At 42.9% G+C, this 16,202-nt stretch overlaps 1 protein-coding gene across 1 annotated transcript in view; it reads left to right on the forward strand.

The window, feature by feature from the left end:
* The window catches only part of UNC13C (unc-13 homolog C), a 1,404,640-nt gene that overhangs the window by 1,083,763 nt on the left and 304,675 nt on the right, over window positions 1-16,202 (forward strand). Inside the window, exon 20 of the mRNA XM_069624856.1 lies at window positions 12,984-13,110. Coding sequence (XP_069480957.1) covers window positions 12,984-13,110 — 127 coding nt within the window. The remainder of the gene's footprint in view (window positions 1-12,983; window positions 13,111-16,202) is intronic.

A 16,202-nucleotide genomic window follows, 5' to 3' on the forward strand; every position in this document is an offset into this window, starting at 1 on the left:
GCGTGCCAGTAATACTATCCCTAGTGTGACGTCCAATGTACCCATGATCACTCACGCGTGTAGGCCCCTCAGATTTTTTTTTTCCGCAATACTTGTCGGAAGCACATTTGCGGAGTTCATTGGCTTTTAGCCATTTATCATAAATTTATCAAAAAAATCCCCATTCTCAAATCCCACGTCGAAGAGCTGAAGATCGACGCCGGTATTTGAAGGACGAACAGCCGTCGAGACTACACGACAGACTTTGGGACTCGGAAGCCCTCTGGCCTCGGCCCTGCAATTAGGGAGAGTGGGGGGTGGACATACTCACACACTTGTTTTTTCCTACATATACTCGCCCGCTGCCATATATTAACATATGGCGATTACTCCATTTAAATTCTGCCCCAAATGCAACCGTAAATTCCCCTGGGTAGATAAACATAACACCTGTAACCTGTGTCTTCCAAGGGCCCACCCGAGGCAAATTGTAGAGCTTGCAAGCTCTTCAAAGCCAAGACACTTAAGGACTGCTCAACCAAACGTTGGGCCCACTACGCCATGCAACTCGAGCCATGGACGGTGTGGGTTCCTTCAATGATGGCAGCAACGCCGCCGTATCGGATGGCGAGGGCAGAGGGGTGTCGTTAGGCACGCAAGCCCCCGACCTCGGAGGACTGTCCGACGAGGCAGTTATGGGGACAACACCCAGCGGCAACAGTGCTTCCCACACACCTTCCTGTAATCACACTAACCCCACCCTAGATTCGACACATGTGTCGAGTGATCGGCAGAAGAAGGCACAGAGAGAGATTGGTCCACAGAGTCGGTGTCCTCTGGACGTTCCAGGTCACCGTCTACGATTGCTAAGAGTGCCACATTACCTAAAGTCACAGAGGTATGGTCGTCAGAAGTCGTATCCGACCTTTACCCCCAAGCAGCATGTTTGAAGACTACTCCGGCAGTTCGTTCGAAGTCTGCTTCTGAGATTCAACGTCCCTCTTCTAACACTCCCGAATCTCGTGATCCCACCTCTGAATCTCGACGCTAGGCGTTAAAAGATTCAGGAATGTCCAAGGGGCAAGGAAAACATTCCTCTACACATGGGAAGGGGGGAGAAACAACATAAAAAAGCCTCTGAACACGAGGTTCAGAAGGAGAAACACCCCAAGTCCTTAGAAAAGTTCAAGGCTACTGACCCTGTCACTAGGCCAAAGATTGTCCCTCCAAGTCCCCAGGATATGGGATTAGAAGAGGAATCACAGCAGGAAAGGGTAATTCCTAGTTCCAAGGAATGGAACTCGGAAGACATCGACAGAGTGATGAGGTGAATGTCTTTTTTTGTAGATTTTTATGAAAAAGATCCTACTTACTTCCAGAGCTATCACAATACCCCTACTACCTCCGCCCCTTCGGGATCCAAAGACCCTCAACCTCCTACTAAGAGACTCTTTACTGAGACTCCAGTTCAGGGGCTGATTTCAGACCCATTTACTATTGAACCTTACCAGCAGTATGGTGAGGATCCAGAAGTACAAATACTAGACGACCAGGCTGGGGTCGATTATTATGGAAACGATGAGGACAAGGATGAGGAGGAGGAAGATGAGGCAGAAGCCTATAGTCTCGACCCCCCTATTCCCAAAGACCCCCCGGTGAATGACTCACCTGTTGATAATCAGCCCTTGCTAAACAAAGTTTTAGCCAAGGCTGCAGCCCATTTCCAAATAGACACTCAGGGGGCCCAAGAAGAGAGGGATTTTGCAGAGCAAATTCTGGGGGATAAGAGATCCATTGCCTAAGCCATCCCGATTCTAAAGTCTATTCAACGCAGAATCGATCCTTCTCTGCTCACCCCTAATCCTACCCGGGCAGTTAACCCACGAATAGAGAAGTTATTCAGGGCTGCCCCCTCCGACCCACTTTATATGAAGGGTCAGCTAAAACCCAACTCATTACTGGTTACAACCACCAGGAGAGCAATATTTTACATAAACAAACAGGGGGGCACTCGTTCGCCAAATCTGTCCAGGCTTGCCCAGAATATTTGGATATGGGCACTCAGACGGAACATTTACCTGTCATCTCAACATGTTCCAGGGGATCTCAATTCACTAGCGGACGCTTTGAGCAGAGATCCCCTCCCAGAAGAACACGAATGATGTCTACACGAAGAAGTCGTAGGAGACCTCTTCTCTTAGTGGGGTTTCCCCACTATAGACCTATTCGCCACAAGCGAAAACAGACAATGCCCAGAATTCGAATCCAGGTTCCCCCAGCCAGGTTCCAAGGGGAAGTCTCTATGGATGAACTGGTCAGGGAGGTTTGCCTACGCTTTTCCACCAACCCCTTTAATGGGGAAGGTGGTCAACAAGATACACAGGGAATCGATGACGCTCATCCTAGTTGCTCCTATGTGGGCGAGACACCCGTGGTTCCCGCACGTACGCAAACTGGCGGTGCGCAAACCCATCAGAGTCCTGTGCTGGTATAACCTACTCTCCCAGCAGGGAGGACAAACAGTGCATCCTCAACCCAACTCGATGAACTTGGCAGCATGGCTCCTGAAGTCATAGAATTTGGCCATCTCAATTTACCACAGAGATGTATGGATATCTTAAAAGAATCAAGCAAACCTAACACACACTGTTACTTTGATAAGTGGAAATGATTTGTTATTTGGTGCCAGAATAAACAAATCAACCCAGTTGATTGCACTCCTTCCAGTATTGTCACCTACATGCTCCACTTACTGGACGCAGGGTTGGTATTTAATTCACTCAAGATACACCTGGCGGTGCTGTCAGCCTACACCACCTCCCACAACAAGGTGTCATGGTGGAAGGTGCCAGTTGTCAAAGCCTTTATGGAAGGGGTGAAGAGACACCACCCTCCAATTTCTAACCCACCACCAGAGTGGGACCTTAATGTGGTGCTTGCTAAACTCATGGGACCCCCCTTTGAACCCATGCATAAAGATAGTCTCAAACACCTGACCTATAAAACTGCCTTCTTAGTAGCCATTACATACATAAGAAAGGTCAGTGAAATGCAGGCTCTGTCAGTGCAGGATCCTTTCTTTACGATACATAAGGATAAACTGGTTTTACAAACTCACCCTAGGTTCTCACCTAAGTTTATTTCCAAATTCCACGTTAACCAGTCCATTGAGCTACCAGCCTTTTTCCAAGAACCCAAAAGCTCTGTTGAAGTGAAACTACACACACTTGATTTGAGAAGAGCGGTCCTCTACTATGTAGACAAGACCAGACCGCTAAGAAAGACAGATCAACTGTTCGTCTCTGTAGCTACAGGCAGAGAAGGAGAACGCGTCTCTAAAGGTGCCATCACTAAATGGATAGTTAAATGTATCCAGCTGTGCTACTCCCTTTCAGAAAAGACACTGCCTTTTACGCCAAGGGCCCACTCCACTAGAGATACTGGGGCCACTCTGGCTTTCATTGCAAATGTACTCCTTGACACCATTTGCAAAGCAGCTACATGGAGCTCTATTCACACTTTTACTCAGCACTACTGCATTGACACTCATTCCAAGACAGATACTCAAGTGGGACAAGCGGTTCTAAGACATTTGTTCGCTCATGACCCTTCTCACATCCCACCTCCTTCTTCTAACACTGCTCACTAGTCTATGCACAGCATGTGATCTAAGCAGATTCCACAAGCCTCAGAAGGGATACATTCCTCACCGTAATCGTATTTCTGATGCTTGTATCTGCTTGGATTCACATGCGACTGCCCTTCCTCCCCTCTGAGAGAAGGCGCATGGATGCTTGTAGTCTTATCTATCTATCTGCTTGGATACTCTGTACTCACGCTACTCCTCATGCTACCTCATGTCAGCAAAAAAACAATCTGAGGATCCTACACGAGTGTGGGATCATGGGTACAGTGGACGTCACACTAGTGATAGTATTACTGGCACGCCCTAGTTCGATGCCCCTTTTCGAGTTTCGAAAAACAAACTGTAATACTCTGCAGCTTCCACTAGATGTCGACCTATGCACAGCATGTGAATCTAAGCAGATACAAGCATCAGAAATACAATTACGGTGAGTACTAATGTATCCTATATATATATATTACACGGTAGTTAAGTTGCTAATCCCATAGGAAGAGCACTTTTTGGGAGGCTTATAACTTTGCTCTCCCTGGACGAATCCTCACCAAACTTTGCAAAAAAAAAGTATATGCCCCATTCTGATTTTTTTTGGAAAGTTTGGTGAGGTTTGGTCCAGGGGGGACAAAGTTATAGGGGGGGTTCCACAATTTCTTTTTTTCCCATAGACTGAATGGGGAAAAAACTTTGCTCAAGCCTTCCGCCCAAACCACAGGACGGATTTTCACCAAATTTGCGGCAGGAGCAGCGGCTTGGTCCCGAAAGCGTGCTTTTGTAAATTTGGTTTAAATTCGTCCAGTAGTTTTTTTAAAAAATGACCAAAAAGTAGGTCACAAAAAATGTGTGATATCTGTGTCTGGTCCGCGGACACACTTCCCTGTTCACTCCGCGGACAGTGTCTTGATTGGCTAATGGGCTTGCGTCATGTCCACGGACATGCAACGTGTTCGCTGATTGGATGGTGAGTAGCGTAAAGTGCGTCAGATTTTTGGAAACGCCCACCATCTTGGATTCGCGGACAGCGGCCGATGTCCGTGGACATCGCGGTAAAAACATATTTAACAACACAGCATTCCACTTGTCAAACTTATCAAATAATATCTGGGGAGGTGAGGGGTGATGAGGATGGGATGGGATATGGCTGCAAGAAGCAAAAAAACGGGTGTTTTTTTGCCGCGAAAGTCCGCAAACAGTCCTGTGAAAGTTTGCGAATACATTAGCATAACAGGGTTGGTGAAATGCAGTTCTTGGATGGCTTATAACTTTGGCACCACTTAATGGAACTGCATGAAATGTTGCATGTATATTCCTGGGCTGGTTCTGAGTGAGTATGCAAAGTTTGATGGGATTCTGTCATGAGGGGGCAAAATTAGAGGAGGGGTCCCAAAATAATGTAAAGGCTTATAAATGAGGTGCAATTTGACGAATCCTCGCTTAATTTGGGAAACCGATAATACATTTAGATATTAATGTTTTTTTGAAGTTTGGTAGGATTTTGTGAAGAGGGGGCAAAATTAGAGGGGTGGTCCCAAAATAATGTAAAGGCTTATAAATGAGGTACCATTTGAAGAATCTACACTTCATTTGGCAAACTGATAATAGATCAAGATATAAATGTTTTTGCAAAGTTTGGTGGGATTCTGTCGAGGGGGAGCAAAATTAGAGTGGGGGTCCCAAAATATTGTAAAGGCTTATAAATGTGGTGCCATTTCACAAATCTACACAGAGGTTTGCAAAAAGATTATAGATCTGGATTTAGATGTTTTCTTAAAGTCTAAATGGATTTTGTCAATTGGGGGCTAGGTTATATGACGATTGTATGTGCATACATTTGATACTTTTGAAAAAGTAAAACATGGGTGGATTTCCAGCAAACATGCGTAAGGAGCATTGGCCGAGGGTGCTAATGGCCTTCATCCCTTATTTCAGGGGCTGGAATGGGGGATAATGGTCCAGAGACCTCGTTATCCACCCTTGCTTTTCTTGGGCTGATAACTTGGGCTGCTGGGCCGGTATCCACCGTTCCAGTCCCTGGAAAAGAGGATGAACGCCACAATATTCCCATTAGCATAACACAAAATGCAAATGGAAATGTTGGAAAATCTTATTTAGTCTATGTACTTTACTGAGAAATATAAAGTAGATGGAGTCTATACATTTATTTTTTTTGTTCTATTTTATAACTGTGAAAGGTGGTTCCTAAAGGAATATGTCGTTTGTTGTTTTTGGATGTATTTTTTTTGGCAGAATTGCGAACAAAAAGTGGGGAGGGAAATGAGGGAAGAGCAACCAAACACTAATATGGAGGTGTAGGTGGACAAGGGTAAATGTTGCGCGTGTGTTATTTCTAAGTTAGGGGGCACTGTTTCTCATTCTCCTTGATTACAGCAGTGGTGGTGGCTCTTGGGGAGGAGGGATGGCATTAGTTGATGCCATTTTAAGATAAATAGCAGTTTTGCTAAAAGTATGTATCTTTGATGTCCTGGGTGAAAGTCTTAGCAGTGCCCGGTGGTGGCACGTGTTATGGTTGCCTAGCTTACCATAACTGGCGAATTTCGGGGGGTTTTCAGTTTTACATGGAACCATAACATCCGTTTAACAAAGTTTTTTTCTTTGAATTTCATAGGTTTTTACTAGTCCAACTTAACCATAACGTCCCTTTAACAAAGTTTTTTCAGTGAATATATATATATATTGTGATTCAGCTAATCAGGGCAAATTTAATAAAAAAAATAGCTAGGTCTGCACCATGTTACATGCCGTTTGGCAATTTTCTGCCATTTTGACAAAAAGCCTAATCATTAGGAATTAGGAATATGCAATTTATTATCCATATTCCTAATTTTACCCCCCACCCGTTCGCCAACTCTCAAATTTGGAACATTTTCAGATCATCCAGAAACCCATCTTAGATGGCCTTTATAGTTCCCTGAGTTGCAGGTCGATGAATTTTATATCACCAAAATCACCTGGAAATTATCTGAAAATGTAAACATACATGAAATCAGTAAAACGTATTGTTGCTGAGAAAAAGGCCTAAGTTATAATAGTCCTTTTCAATTAATAATAAATCTTCATGTTGGACAAATGGTAGCTCTCCTTTCTCCAGGCCATTTGTCACTTTGGGCCAGCCTGTAATAAGAGTTTTTAGTAGTCTCTTTGTGTTTGAAGTTTTGCTGTTTGAAGTTGGTGGCTACACATCATAAATGGGGCATGCGTTTGCTACACAGATATCCCCCACTGTAGATAATGAGCCGAGCCGACCTTGTGCGGTCACAAGGTCTGTGTCTTATCTGAAGGGGGCCACCATTTTGATTGAAAGACATGCACCAGCCATGGCCATTTGTCTCTGGACTGAGCCCAGCCTTCAGGTACAGCACCTTTCAGGAAGGCCACATTTTATTGCATTTGTAAACAGCTAGGGTGCAAACCAGGCTTTCAGTCGGGAAGTCCTATATGAAGTTTGCCCATTGCCCTACAATTGATCCTTGGCTGAATGGAAGTCAGAGATTGCAATTTCTAACCTCAGCCTTTATTCTTTGACATACAGTGTGTTTTATGGATCAGGGTTCACATTGGTTTTGGGCTGAAAGTGCTGTTTTCTTCAGTCATTAATAAAATACACTTTGTATTATCTGCTGATCGTTTTTCTACTGAAAAGTAGATCTGAATTGTCACAGTGTACTCCTTTTGCTGGGTGCCCTTTTCATTGAATAATTATGCATTTATTTCTCAGCACGCAATGTGATGTGCTTTTCCAATATGCACTTGGATTACATTTGCTTTCTCTGGATTTTCCTTGCAGAAAGACAATTTTTCGTGCAGTTATTTTAATGCTGGCAGGTAATTTCCCCTTCATGTCCGTGGGTTGGGTTATTTGATTACACCCCACAAGAAGAAAACTGAAGTGATAAGGGGTTAGGCCAGGGAGATGGGGATGAGGTCGTTGTCTGTAGAGGATTAATAAAGTGGGATGTGATTAAACAGGAATATAAGGCGGATGCAATTTAGCCCCTTTTATATGGCAGACCTCATTTTAGAGCTAAGGGAAGAAATGGTCTCAGAAAGTAATTGGGTGGATAAAGGCCCCAATTGCCAGAGCAAAATCTCCTTTTCCACTCTTTTTACTGTTGGGGTGGACATGAGCAGGAAGGAGCTCACAGTACCTTCTGAGAGAACAGGGAACAGCAGTGATTTAGATCAGGACTGGGTATCTGAGTGTTTGTTTTTTAACTGTTTCAATGAATTTTGACTTGGGGCAATCATCAGGCTTACATTTGACTGGAGATTGGCAATCCAGGTGAATGCCATTTTAGCACACTGATTAAGATTGTTTAAAGGTGCTGAAATAATACCAGTGAGGGAAAAGCAATTGAAGAAATCACATTGTGTGAAGGAGTCGCCATCATTACGATGTTCTTGGAGTATGAATTGTCAATCCTCATAGAATGCACTTGTCATTTTCTTTGAGATCCGATATGTCGCCTTTTACTCAACATGGAAGGGCTACTGTAATCTATGAAAAGTCATTTTTTTATGAATGAAGCATTGATAACTATATTACATAATATCCTGCAAATAAAGTAGTACAATTTCAGTGAGATGAGCATTATAGTTCATAGTCATTTAAATGCAGCTCACTGAAACGCTATAGGAATTGCATATAGCTTTGCTGACTGCAAGTGAAAATATCCTTTCCAGAAAAACCTTTAATGTAGCAAGAAAATAATTTAAAGATGATTAGATATTTCAGTCGGGGTTTTATTGGTATTTCAAGTTTATTTTTGCCAACACGCACTCAGTTAAATGCCTCTAGCCGATCCACTTTATAGATTCAACTGCAATAAACCTTGTTTTAATCAATAAATACTGTCCATTTAACAACTTAAAAATGTACTTTATTCTTCCACATCATTAATCTCACATTTCATTGCATTTTACAGAAGGGAATCTTTTTCTTTCGCAGTCAAATGAATCTATTAATGCTACACCAACCGGTTACTTTAACTCAAGCTATTTCCTTTTTATATTAAGCTATTGTGCTTTGGTTATAGGACTCATGGACAATTCTATTTTCCAAATTTAACGAGATGTTGGTCATGGTTGTTAGTGAAGTATTGCAAGTTAGGTAATTTTGTCTGTTTTTGCTGTTTGACTATAGGTGTTTCACCTTCATTACAACATCACATATTGCTCCATTAATTGCATTATTAATACAAGTTAATTCATTATTTATTGAAAACATTTAGTACAAGCATTTTGCTAAATATCATTTCTTTTTTTAATTGCAAATATTTATTGAGTATTTCTTATCTTCCAGACCTTACAAAAGGGCAGACTCAGACTCTGTTTTAAAACTCTATTAAGTGCAAAAATTTGAAATTCATTAGTGTAAATGCTGGATTGTGTTCGTATAGCTTTGCTGGTCAGTGCTGAGTATAGTCAATAGGTGATTATAGGAATAATGTGGGTGGTCAATGAATAAACAGAACAAAATAAAGATATAAGCTTTTGAGTTAACTGTTTTGCTGAACCTTCGCTTTAAATGTGTTAGAGTAGCTACAGCTATTTCAATTGCATTTGTCCATGTACACACCACTTAGCCCAGCTGCAGTATTTTTAGGGGTATGACAACAGTGTAAAAAGATAAGCTGATGCTACGGGTATGCAACTAGCACATTCTAGTGGGTGTTCACTTCCTTTTTCAACCTGCCACTGATTGTACTTCATATAGTAACTCTACGAAAGTAATTTCGATCCTCCACTACTCCGGATTCATACACAACAGCCCCGGATATAAGGTCTCAACTCCTGGACCAGTGGAATTATTGAAATGTTCTCAAGAGTGGCAGGTAAAATATAATTACCCTCCTGTGATGGCAATATACTGGTATAGAGGGTAGGACGTCTTTTTCAAAGAATTGCTTGTGCAATAAAATACATTTTGAGGAATTCACTAGCAGGGTAAAAGTGATAGAGACTTTTTGGCACATGCACACTAAAGAGCATTCACAACAATAAAACGTAAAAAGAGGCAGAGGCACTCTATTAATTTGGTATCCGAATGAGCTTGAGGCTTAAGGCTGTCTGAGATAATGGAGTTTTCAAGAAACTACATACATGCTTCAAAGCATTTAAGCGCTTACATGGATTCTCCAGCCAAAAGGACTGGAAACAGGAAGATTTTAGCTATAGGATACCACAAATATATCAATGTGGCAAAACCACTTATCAATAGTTATACCACAGTCAACATAAAATTGGCAGTTACACATTACTGTTAGGGTTATGGCCATACAATAAAGGTTGTGTTTGTAGATAATGAATGTATCCAAAAAGTATTGGGTTTAGCAATTGGTATTTTATTGGGCCATGGTTAAGGTCCACGCTATGTTTAGATGTGATTTGGCCTACCTGGAGTATAGGGCTGAACTACTTGCCATCGGAATAAGCCTTCCTTTCAGATGAATGGTCTATCAAGTGGAAATAGGCTGTAGATGATGAAGTCTTGACATTGCATTGGGCATGTGGTACTAATGTTGAACATACTTGGAAAAGGCACATTTGTTTTAGTGCTTTTCTTCTGGAGATGCTTGAAGGCCTTAGAGTTCACTTATGATTTCATCTGAATGCATGTCAAATTTGTGATTTTCATGTTGGACCTCTACAAGGTCCTTTTCGTCAGCTCTCCAGAAGATAACGATTGTCTGAACAGGAGTTGTCTTAGCTCAAACAATGGCTAGACTAACTTGGGTTGGATGAAGTTCTTGGCCCATGGTATGAGCTACTATGTAGAGGTCTGTAAGGAGATTGAAAAACAAATCTGAGACAGTCCATTAACTTGGAGTGGGCAAAATCGCACTTAGTTTCAGGCATTGGCTATTGAAGGCATGCCCCTGAACGCTCACACCAGACAGAATACAACCCGCTAGAGAAGAAAGGCCCAAGTCGATCTTCTAAGGATAACAAGTTTTAATCTCACACAAAAATGAGAGCAAAATCAAAGAACTCTGCTGCTAAGAACGTTCTGCCGAAAAAAAAGGTACAAGCAGAGGCTTAAGAGGAGACACATCATCATTACGCAATACTATACAGTAAAAACCTATGCAGCTGGTTAGTGTGCGCCTATACAGGGTCTGCCTGCTCCATAAGGGATGCCAGGTCATTAGTTCCAGCCCAGTCCATCCGTCTTCCATCACGTGGGTGCTGCAGAGATCACCTTCTTCTTATCGAGGAGGGTCAAAGGACAAATTAACTACACTCCTAACACAATGCTACTTCATCATTCAACTGTGCACATGGCAGGCTTCAAGACTGGCACAAAGGAGGTTCTTGGGCACTCTGACCTCCACACACACATTTAATTCGCTCCCCGTGGCGCCATCCAGCTCAAAGGTCTCAACCCTTGTTTTGAACTCTAGTGTATCCCTCCCTACACCTCGCAAAACAAACCACATCATTGCAGCTCACAGACGTGCAATATCCGCTCTCTTTGAACTTTCAAGACTTTTTACTTTAGGGTTGATGTCGAAGGTCACCTGGTGCCATGGAATTCAGGAATCTTGGGACTTGGTCAGTTATTATATGGACTATAACTCGTGGTCGTCTGGGGGTAGGCCAGTGCAGACTTTGGACAGTGTGAAATGACATGCACACCAGGCGCCGGTCTATGATTGCGGCCTTGTAGGGCACATTCCTTTTGGATAGAAAAACTTCTTTGCAACACTGTTAGAACAATGAATGAGTCTTGTGGCCATTGGGGTGTGGGTTGTCTTTGTGGGAACTCTGGCATGGCTGGAGTTTCCATCATCTCGCATTTCGGGACTGTGCATGAAATGCTGCATTCGCTGCGCAGGCCTTGTCTCCTAACTATGATTACTAACGTCTACGCAAAAATGCACTAACATCTACACAAAATGCAGTCTTGTTCGTGTCCTGGGGTATAATATGTGGGTTGATTATATTGGGGGGGGGGGGTCCTACCCCTGGCCCATCATAATGCTTCAATTGCAGATTGCTTTACTCTAAAGTGCTTAAGGGGGTGGGACAAGGTCGCCCCCTTCCCAACACTATCTAGGGAGGAAAAGGTTCTGCTGTAGATAGTCTGCCTCATCACAAGTTATGCTATTACTGCCACATCTAAGGGTCTGCCAAATCATGGGTTTGGCGGATTTACCCCCAGCTCTGAGCTGGGGGAAAATCTGCTATTTTGCTGATTTTTGGCGCTATTTCCACCGGCAGTAATACCACCAGCGGTAATAGCACCGGCGGTAATAGCGCAAAACATTCCCCAGTGGGCCCAATGGGGAATGGGAAAATCCAGAATGGGCCCAATGAGGAATGGGGACTTACCATTCCGCCAAACCTGTGATCCGGTGCTAATAGCGCCGGGGGTTTGGCGGTAGGGCCAATAGCCCCAGCAGTCATACCGCCGGGGTTAGCGACCAACTCGTGGGTGAGGCGCACAGTCTTGACCAATGTCATCAATGGTGATGCAAAGAGGTGAAACCTTTGTTGACTACAAAAATCTTCCATCAGAAGAAAAACCTATTTAACACTTTAAAGGACATTTTAGCAAAGTAGCTCTGTTTTGGCTGGCCAAGGGTGATTGGTAATTGGTGAAAATGTGCACAATTTGTATGCACAATTTACAGTGGGTATGTACAAAATGATTTTGCCTGTGCTGCGGTGGATGTTCAAATTGCTTGGGCAAGAAGAAGGGACAGGACATATGTATACATATCCTTAAATTCATAAAAGGTTTCTGGTCTTGCATTTTCCTGTAGCTTGTATGAACGCTTGTAAGTCATGGAGCAGCACTTTTGACCCCAGCCTGCATTCCAGTTTAGTGCGTATCCAGTGCATGAGTGTTTGTGTTCATATGTTCACCGTTTTCCTAAGGTGCCATCTGTAAAAACATTTCGGGCAGCTAGCTTGTTTAGCCCTTTTGATTATGCTAGATGTACTATTGTACCTAGAGTGCCAGGAAGGGTAATTCCGCTCCCATGTGGGTGATGAATGCCCTCTGAGAAGGTCCTGTTAGTGTTGACCTTCCTCTGAACTCAACCCAAGGCTGTTCTACAAATCGGACTCCCATTTAGTATTCACGTACCCCTTCATCTTGTGCTGAATTGTGCTACAATCAGATCGTCCTGGGCTAATCTCCTCTTCGTGCAACACAACTTTAATTGATAGCTAGACAAACTGCTTCCTGGAAAGAGACTTGCAGTTCTCATTAGCCCGACCTTGATGTCACCTATTTTCCTATGCTCTGCTTTCTTTCTGCTGGCATTGCATTGAGAGTTAGAACCAAGTTAATAGTCCAAACTTCTTGAAGAGTTTAGGTTGTATCTTTTTGTTACAGAACATGAAAAACAGCGCTTATGCAAGAGCACTGATTATATGAATTTGCACTTCAAAGTCAAGTGGTTTTATAATGAATACGTGCGAGAACTCCCCGCCTTCAAGGATGCAGTGCCTGAATACTCTTTGTAAGTAGTCTTATGTCTTTGCATATTTCACATGTGCTGATTGTGCTTTTTGCTTATTTGAATATTAAGCATCTGTGTGAATGCATGTGTTCTTAATGTCTGTATTTCCAATTTATTATATGCTATTTTTATATTTTATGTATTAGTTTCCAATTTCTAACATTATTAAAAATGGTTAGCTTTTTGAAAAGAATTATCACAAAACAGTGCATTATTCATTCCAAGCTTCTTATGTAAAAACTACATAGCAATATTTCTAGGAGTAAGTGTTGCACAATGTGAACGTACATGATACTTCACGAACAATAAACTAATAGAAACATGTTATTTTGGGTGGCTTCTTATGATTTCATATGTTTCTTATATAAACCCCAACAAAGGTATCATGGTACATTTGTGCGCCTAGACATTGTGCATGTGCAAACAGTATTTGTGCATGTGCAAATGCAGCATATGCTTTATATGTACTGATACCTTATCTATTTCTTTAATTTTATGTTGCATACATCCAGAAGCCATTGGCAGTTGTGGGCATGGATAGGCAGCTTTCCAAGACCGTTTTTCTTTGCTCGCAGACTAATTCCCAAAATCGAATCTGCACATTGATGAGCGAATGAAGATTAACCTCTTATGTCTTCAATATGGAGTCTTTCCTCAGAGCTTTTCAAAATCGTAAGGTTGTACACAGTAGGCCACGAAAACACCAAGAGGGGATTTTGCTTTGACAATGTGACCCTATAGTACAGGTTTTCGATTACTATCTATAAACTGATAAACATTGTTATCTGATTTCTGTGGCCGTTAGCCCATTAGGGACACATCGTGGACAGACCACTCCGTGATTCAGTTCTCAATCACCCCCACGCCCAATACCTCCAAAAAAATGTTGAACCACCACTCATCACTGCCAGAGACACCAGTAAACTTACCAAAGAAACACTGGAACCCAACATACTCGCCGCCCTAGAGTTAGAGACACCAGTAAACTTACCAAAGAAACACTGGAACCCAACATACTCGCCGCCCTAGAGTTAGAGACAGATAGTACCGAACCTGAAGTCATCCTCAATGCCTACAATTCGGATTTCCTCACTGGCTTAGACCTGCATACCCTCTCAAAACTATTCTTGTAAAAAGAACGTTCACTACAATTGGTTCACTGACGAACTCGTCACACTCTGCAAACTGAAACATGCCAAAGCGTAGCTAGCTCCAACAACAAAGAACTCTTGAAGACCCTCTAAGAGCTTGAAACCCCAGCCCCTCTACACCCCATCCACCAGCTTCCCCAAAGACAAAATTTGGTGCTCACTGGTCTAATAAGCCCTTATGAATAAAACTCACGAACTCCACAATAAAACCATCACCAAAAAATCCATACTCCTCCCCACCAAGGACAACCCCTACCTAGCGCCTTACCCCTCTCAAATACCCCCCATTTAAATTCTCGGCCGTCTCCCCCATAAGTAATTAACACCAGTCAATGCCTCAAAGCTTCCAACTGCATAGGTGACATCTGCCTAGCCAACCTCATCAAAATCTGCACAGAACCCCTTGCGCCCACTATCGCAAAATTTATCAACGCATCCTTCAACACTTCACAATCCCCAATTTTATCAAAGAAGCATGGGTCACATCACTCCTGAAAAAACCCACCCTTCCCTATCTCCTGAAAATCCTCGACCGCATTGCCTACTCCCAACTCCAAACCTACCTAGAAACAAACAACCTCCTTGGCACCAGGCAATCTGGCTTCAGGCCCAGACACAGCACTGAATCTGCCCTCCTCAATCTTAAAATACAGCTTGATCACTTCCGCAACACTTTGAGACCTTGCCATCCTCCTCCTACTTGAGTTTTTGGCTGCCTTTGACCTCTTTTATCACGACATCCTCTGCCACCACCGCATAGATTCGTTCAACCTCTGTCGAAGCAGCTGACTGAATAAAGTCCTTCCTTAGCAAACAAACCTCTAGAGTCTTCACAGAGTCTAAATCTGCGGATATCCCCCTTCCAACCCTGTTTCCTTTGGTGTCCCCCAAGGATCTTGCCTTTTGCCCACACTCTACAACAGGTACAGCAAGCCACTCTTCAAACAACTGGATAAATTAAACATCCCTTACACTAATTTCGTGGATGACATATAGGTCCTCCTCAAACTCACTGGCAACTATGTACTTGATTCTGACAATGTCAACCAGATCTTTAGCATCATCCAGGCCTGAATGGCAAACCACCACCTGTGCCTCATTGATAATAAGACAGAACTATTCATTGTCGCCATCCTTATTGCCTCAAACAACTTGACCCCGCCTTTACCTCCTTCTGCGTCAACAGCAACATTACCCATGTTTCTGCCCATGTCAAAACCTTAGGTTTATACCTTGATGCCAAACTTAACATGCATAAACACGTCAAGGTTGTCGCCACATCCATGGCCTACTCACCGAAACTCAATCTATCTAGGAAATTCCTCACCAGTGACAATTGCCTTACACTGGCCAGGACCATCATAGGTAGCAAACTTGACTACTGCACTACTGCAACTCCATTCTTACAGGTACCTTCTCAGAAAACCTAGAAAAAAAACAGCAGCTAATCTAAACGGGATGAAACGCTCCAACCACATCTCCAATGTAAGATGCGAAGTCCACTGGCTTCCAGTTCAGGCTTGCATAGAGTTTAAAGTTCTATCTATCACCCACCGCTGGATACATAACACTGCCCCACCCTACCTCACCCATTGCATCTCAAATAAACCCATCTCACGTAGCCTGAACTACTCCTCCTCCACCTCTCTAAATAAACTAAGGTTCTCCAGAAAAAGAGCAGGAGGAACTAGCTTCACAGTCATCGCTCCCAACCTCTGGAACATGCACCCCCAACATCAAAGAAGACCCCTCCTACATGTCCTTCCTCAAAAAACATCAAAACATTTCTGTTCAAGCAGTATGATTGATTGACTACAAGTGCTCTCCCTGTACTATTTTATGTCTGGATAACCACTGTATGATACAATACCTGTTCAATGTGTCTTTTAATGTACCGATTACTTTGTAACCTCTAGTGACGTGATACTTCCAGGTCTTGGT

The sequence above is a fragment of the Ambystoma mexicanum genome, chromosome 11, assembly GCF_040938575.1.
Source record: "Ambystoma mexicanum isolate Mex_15411 chromosome 11, UKY_AmexF1_1, whole genome shotgun sequence".
NCBI classification, from domain to species: domain Eukaryota; kingdom Metazoa; phylum Chordata; class Amphibia; order Caudata; family Ambystomatidae; genus Ambystoma; species Ambystoma mexicanum.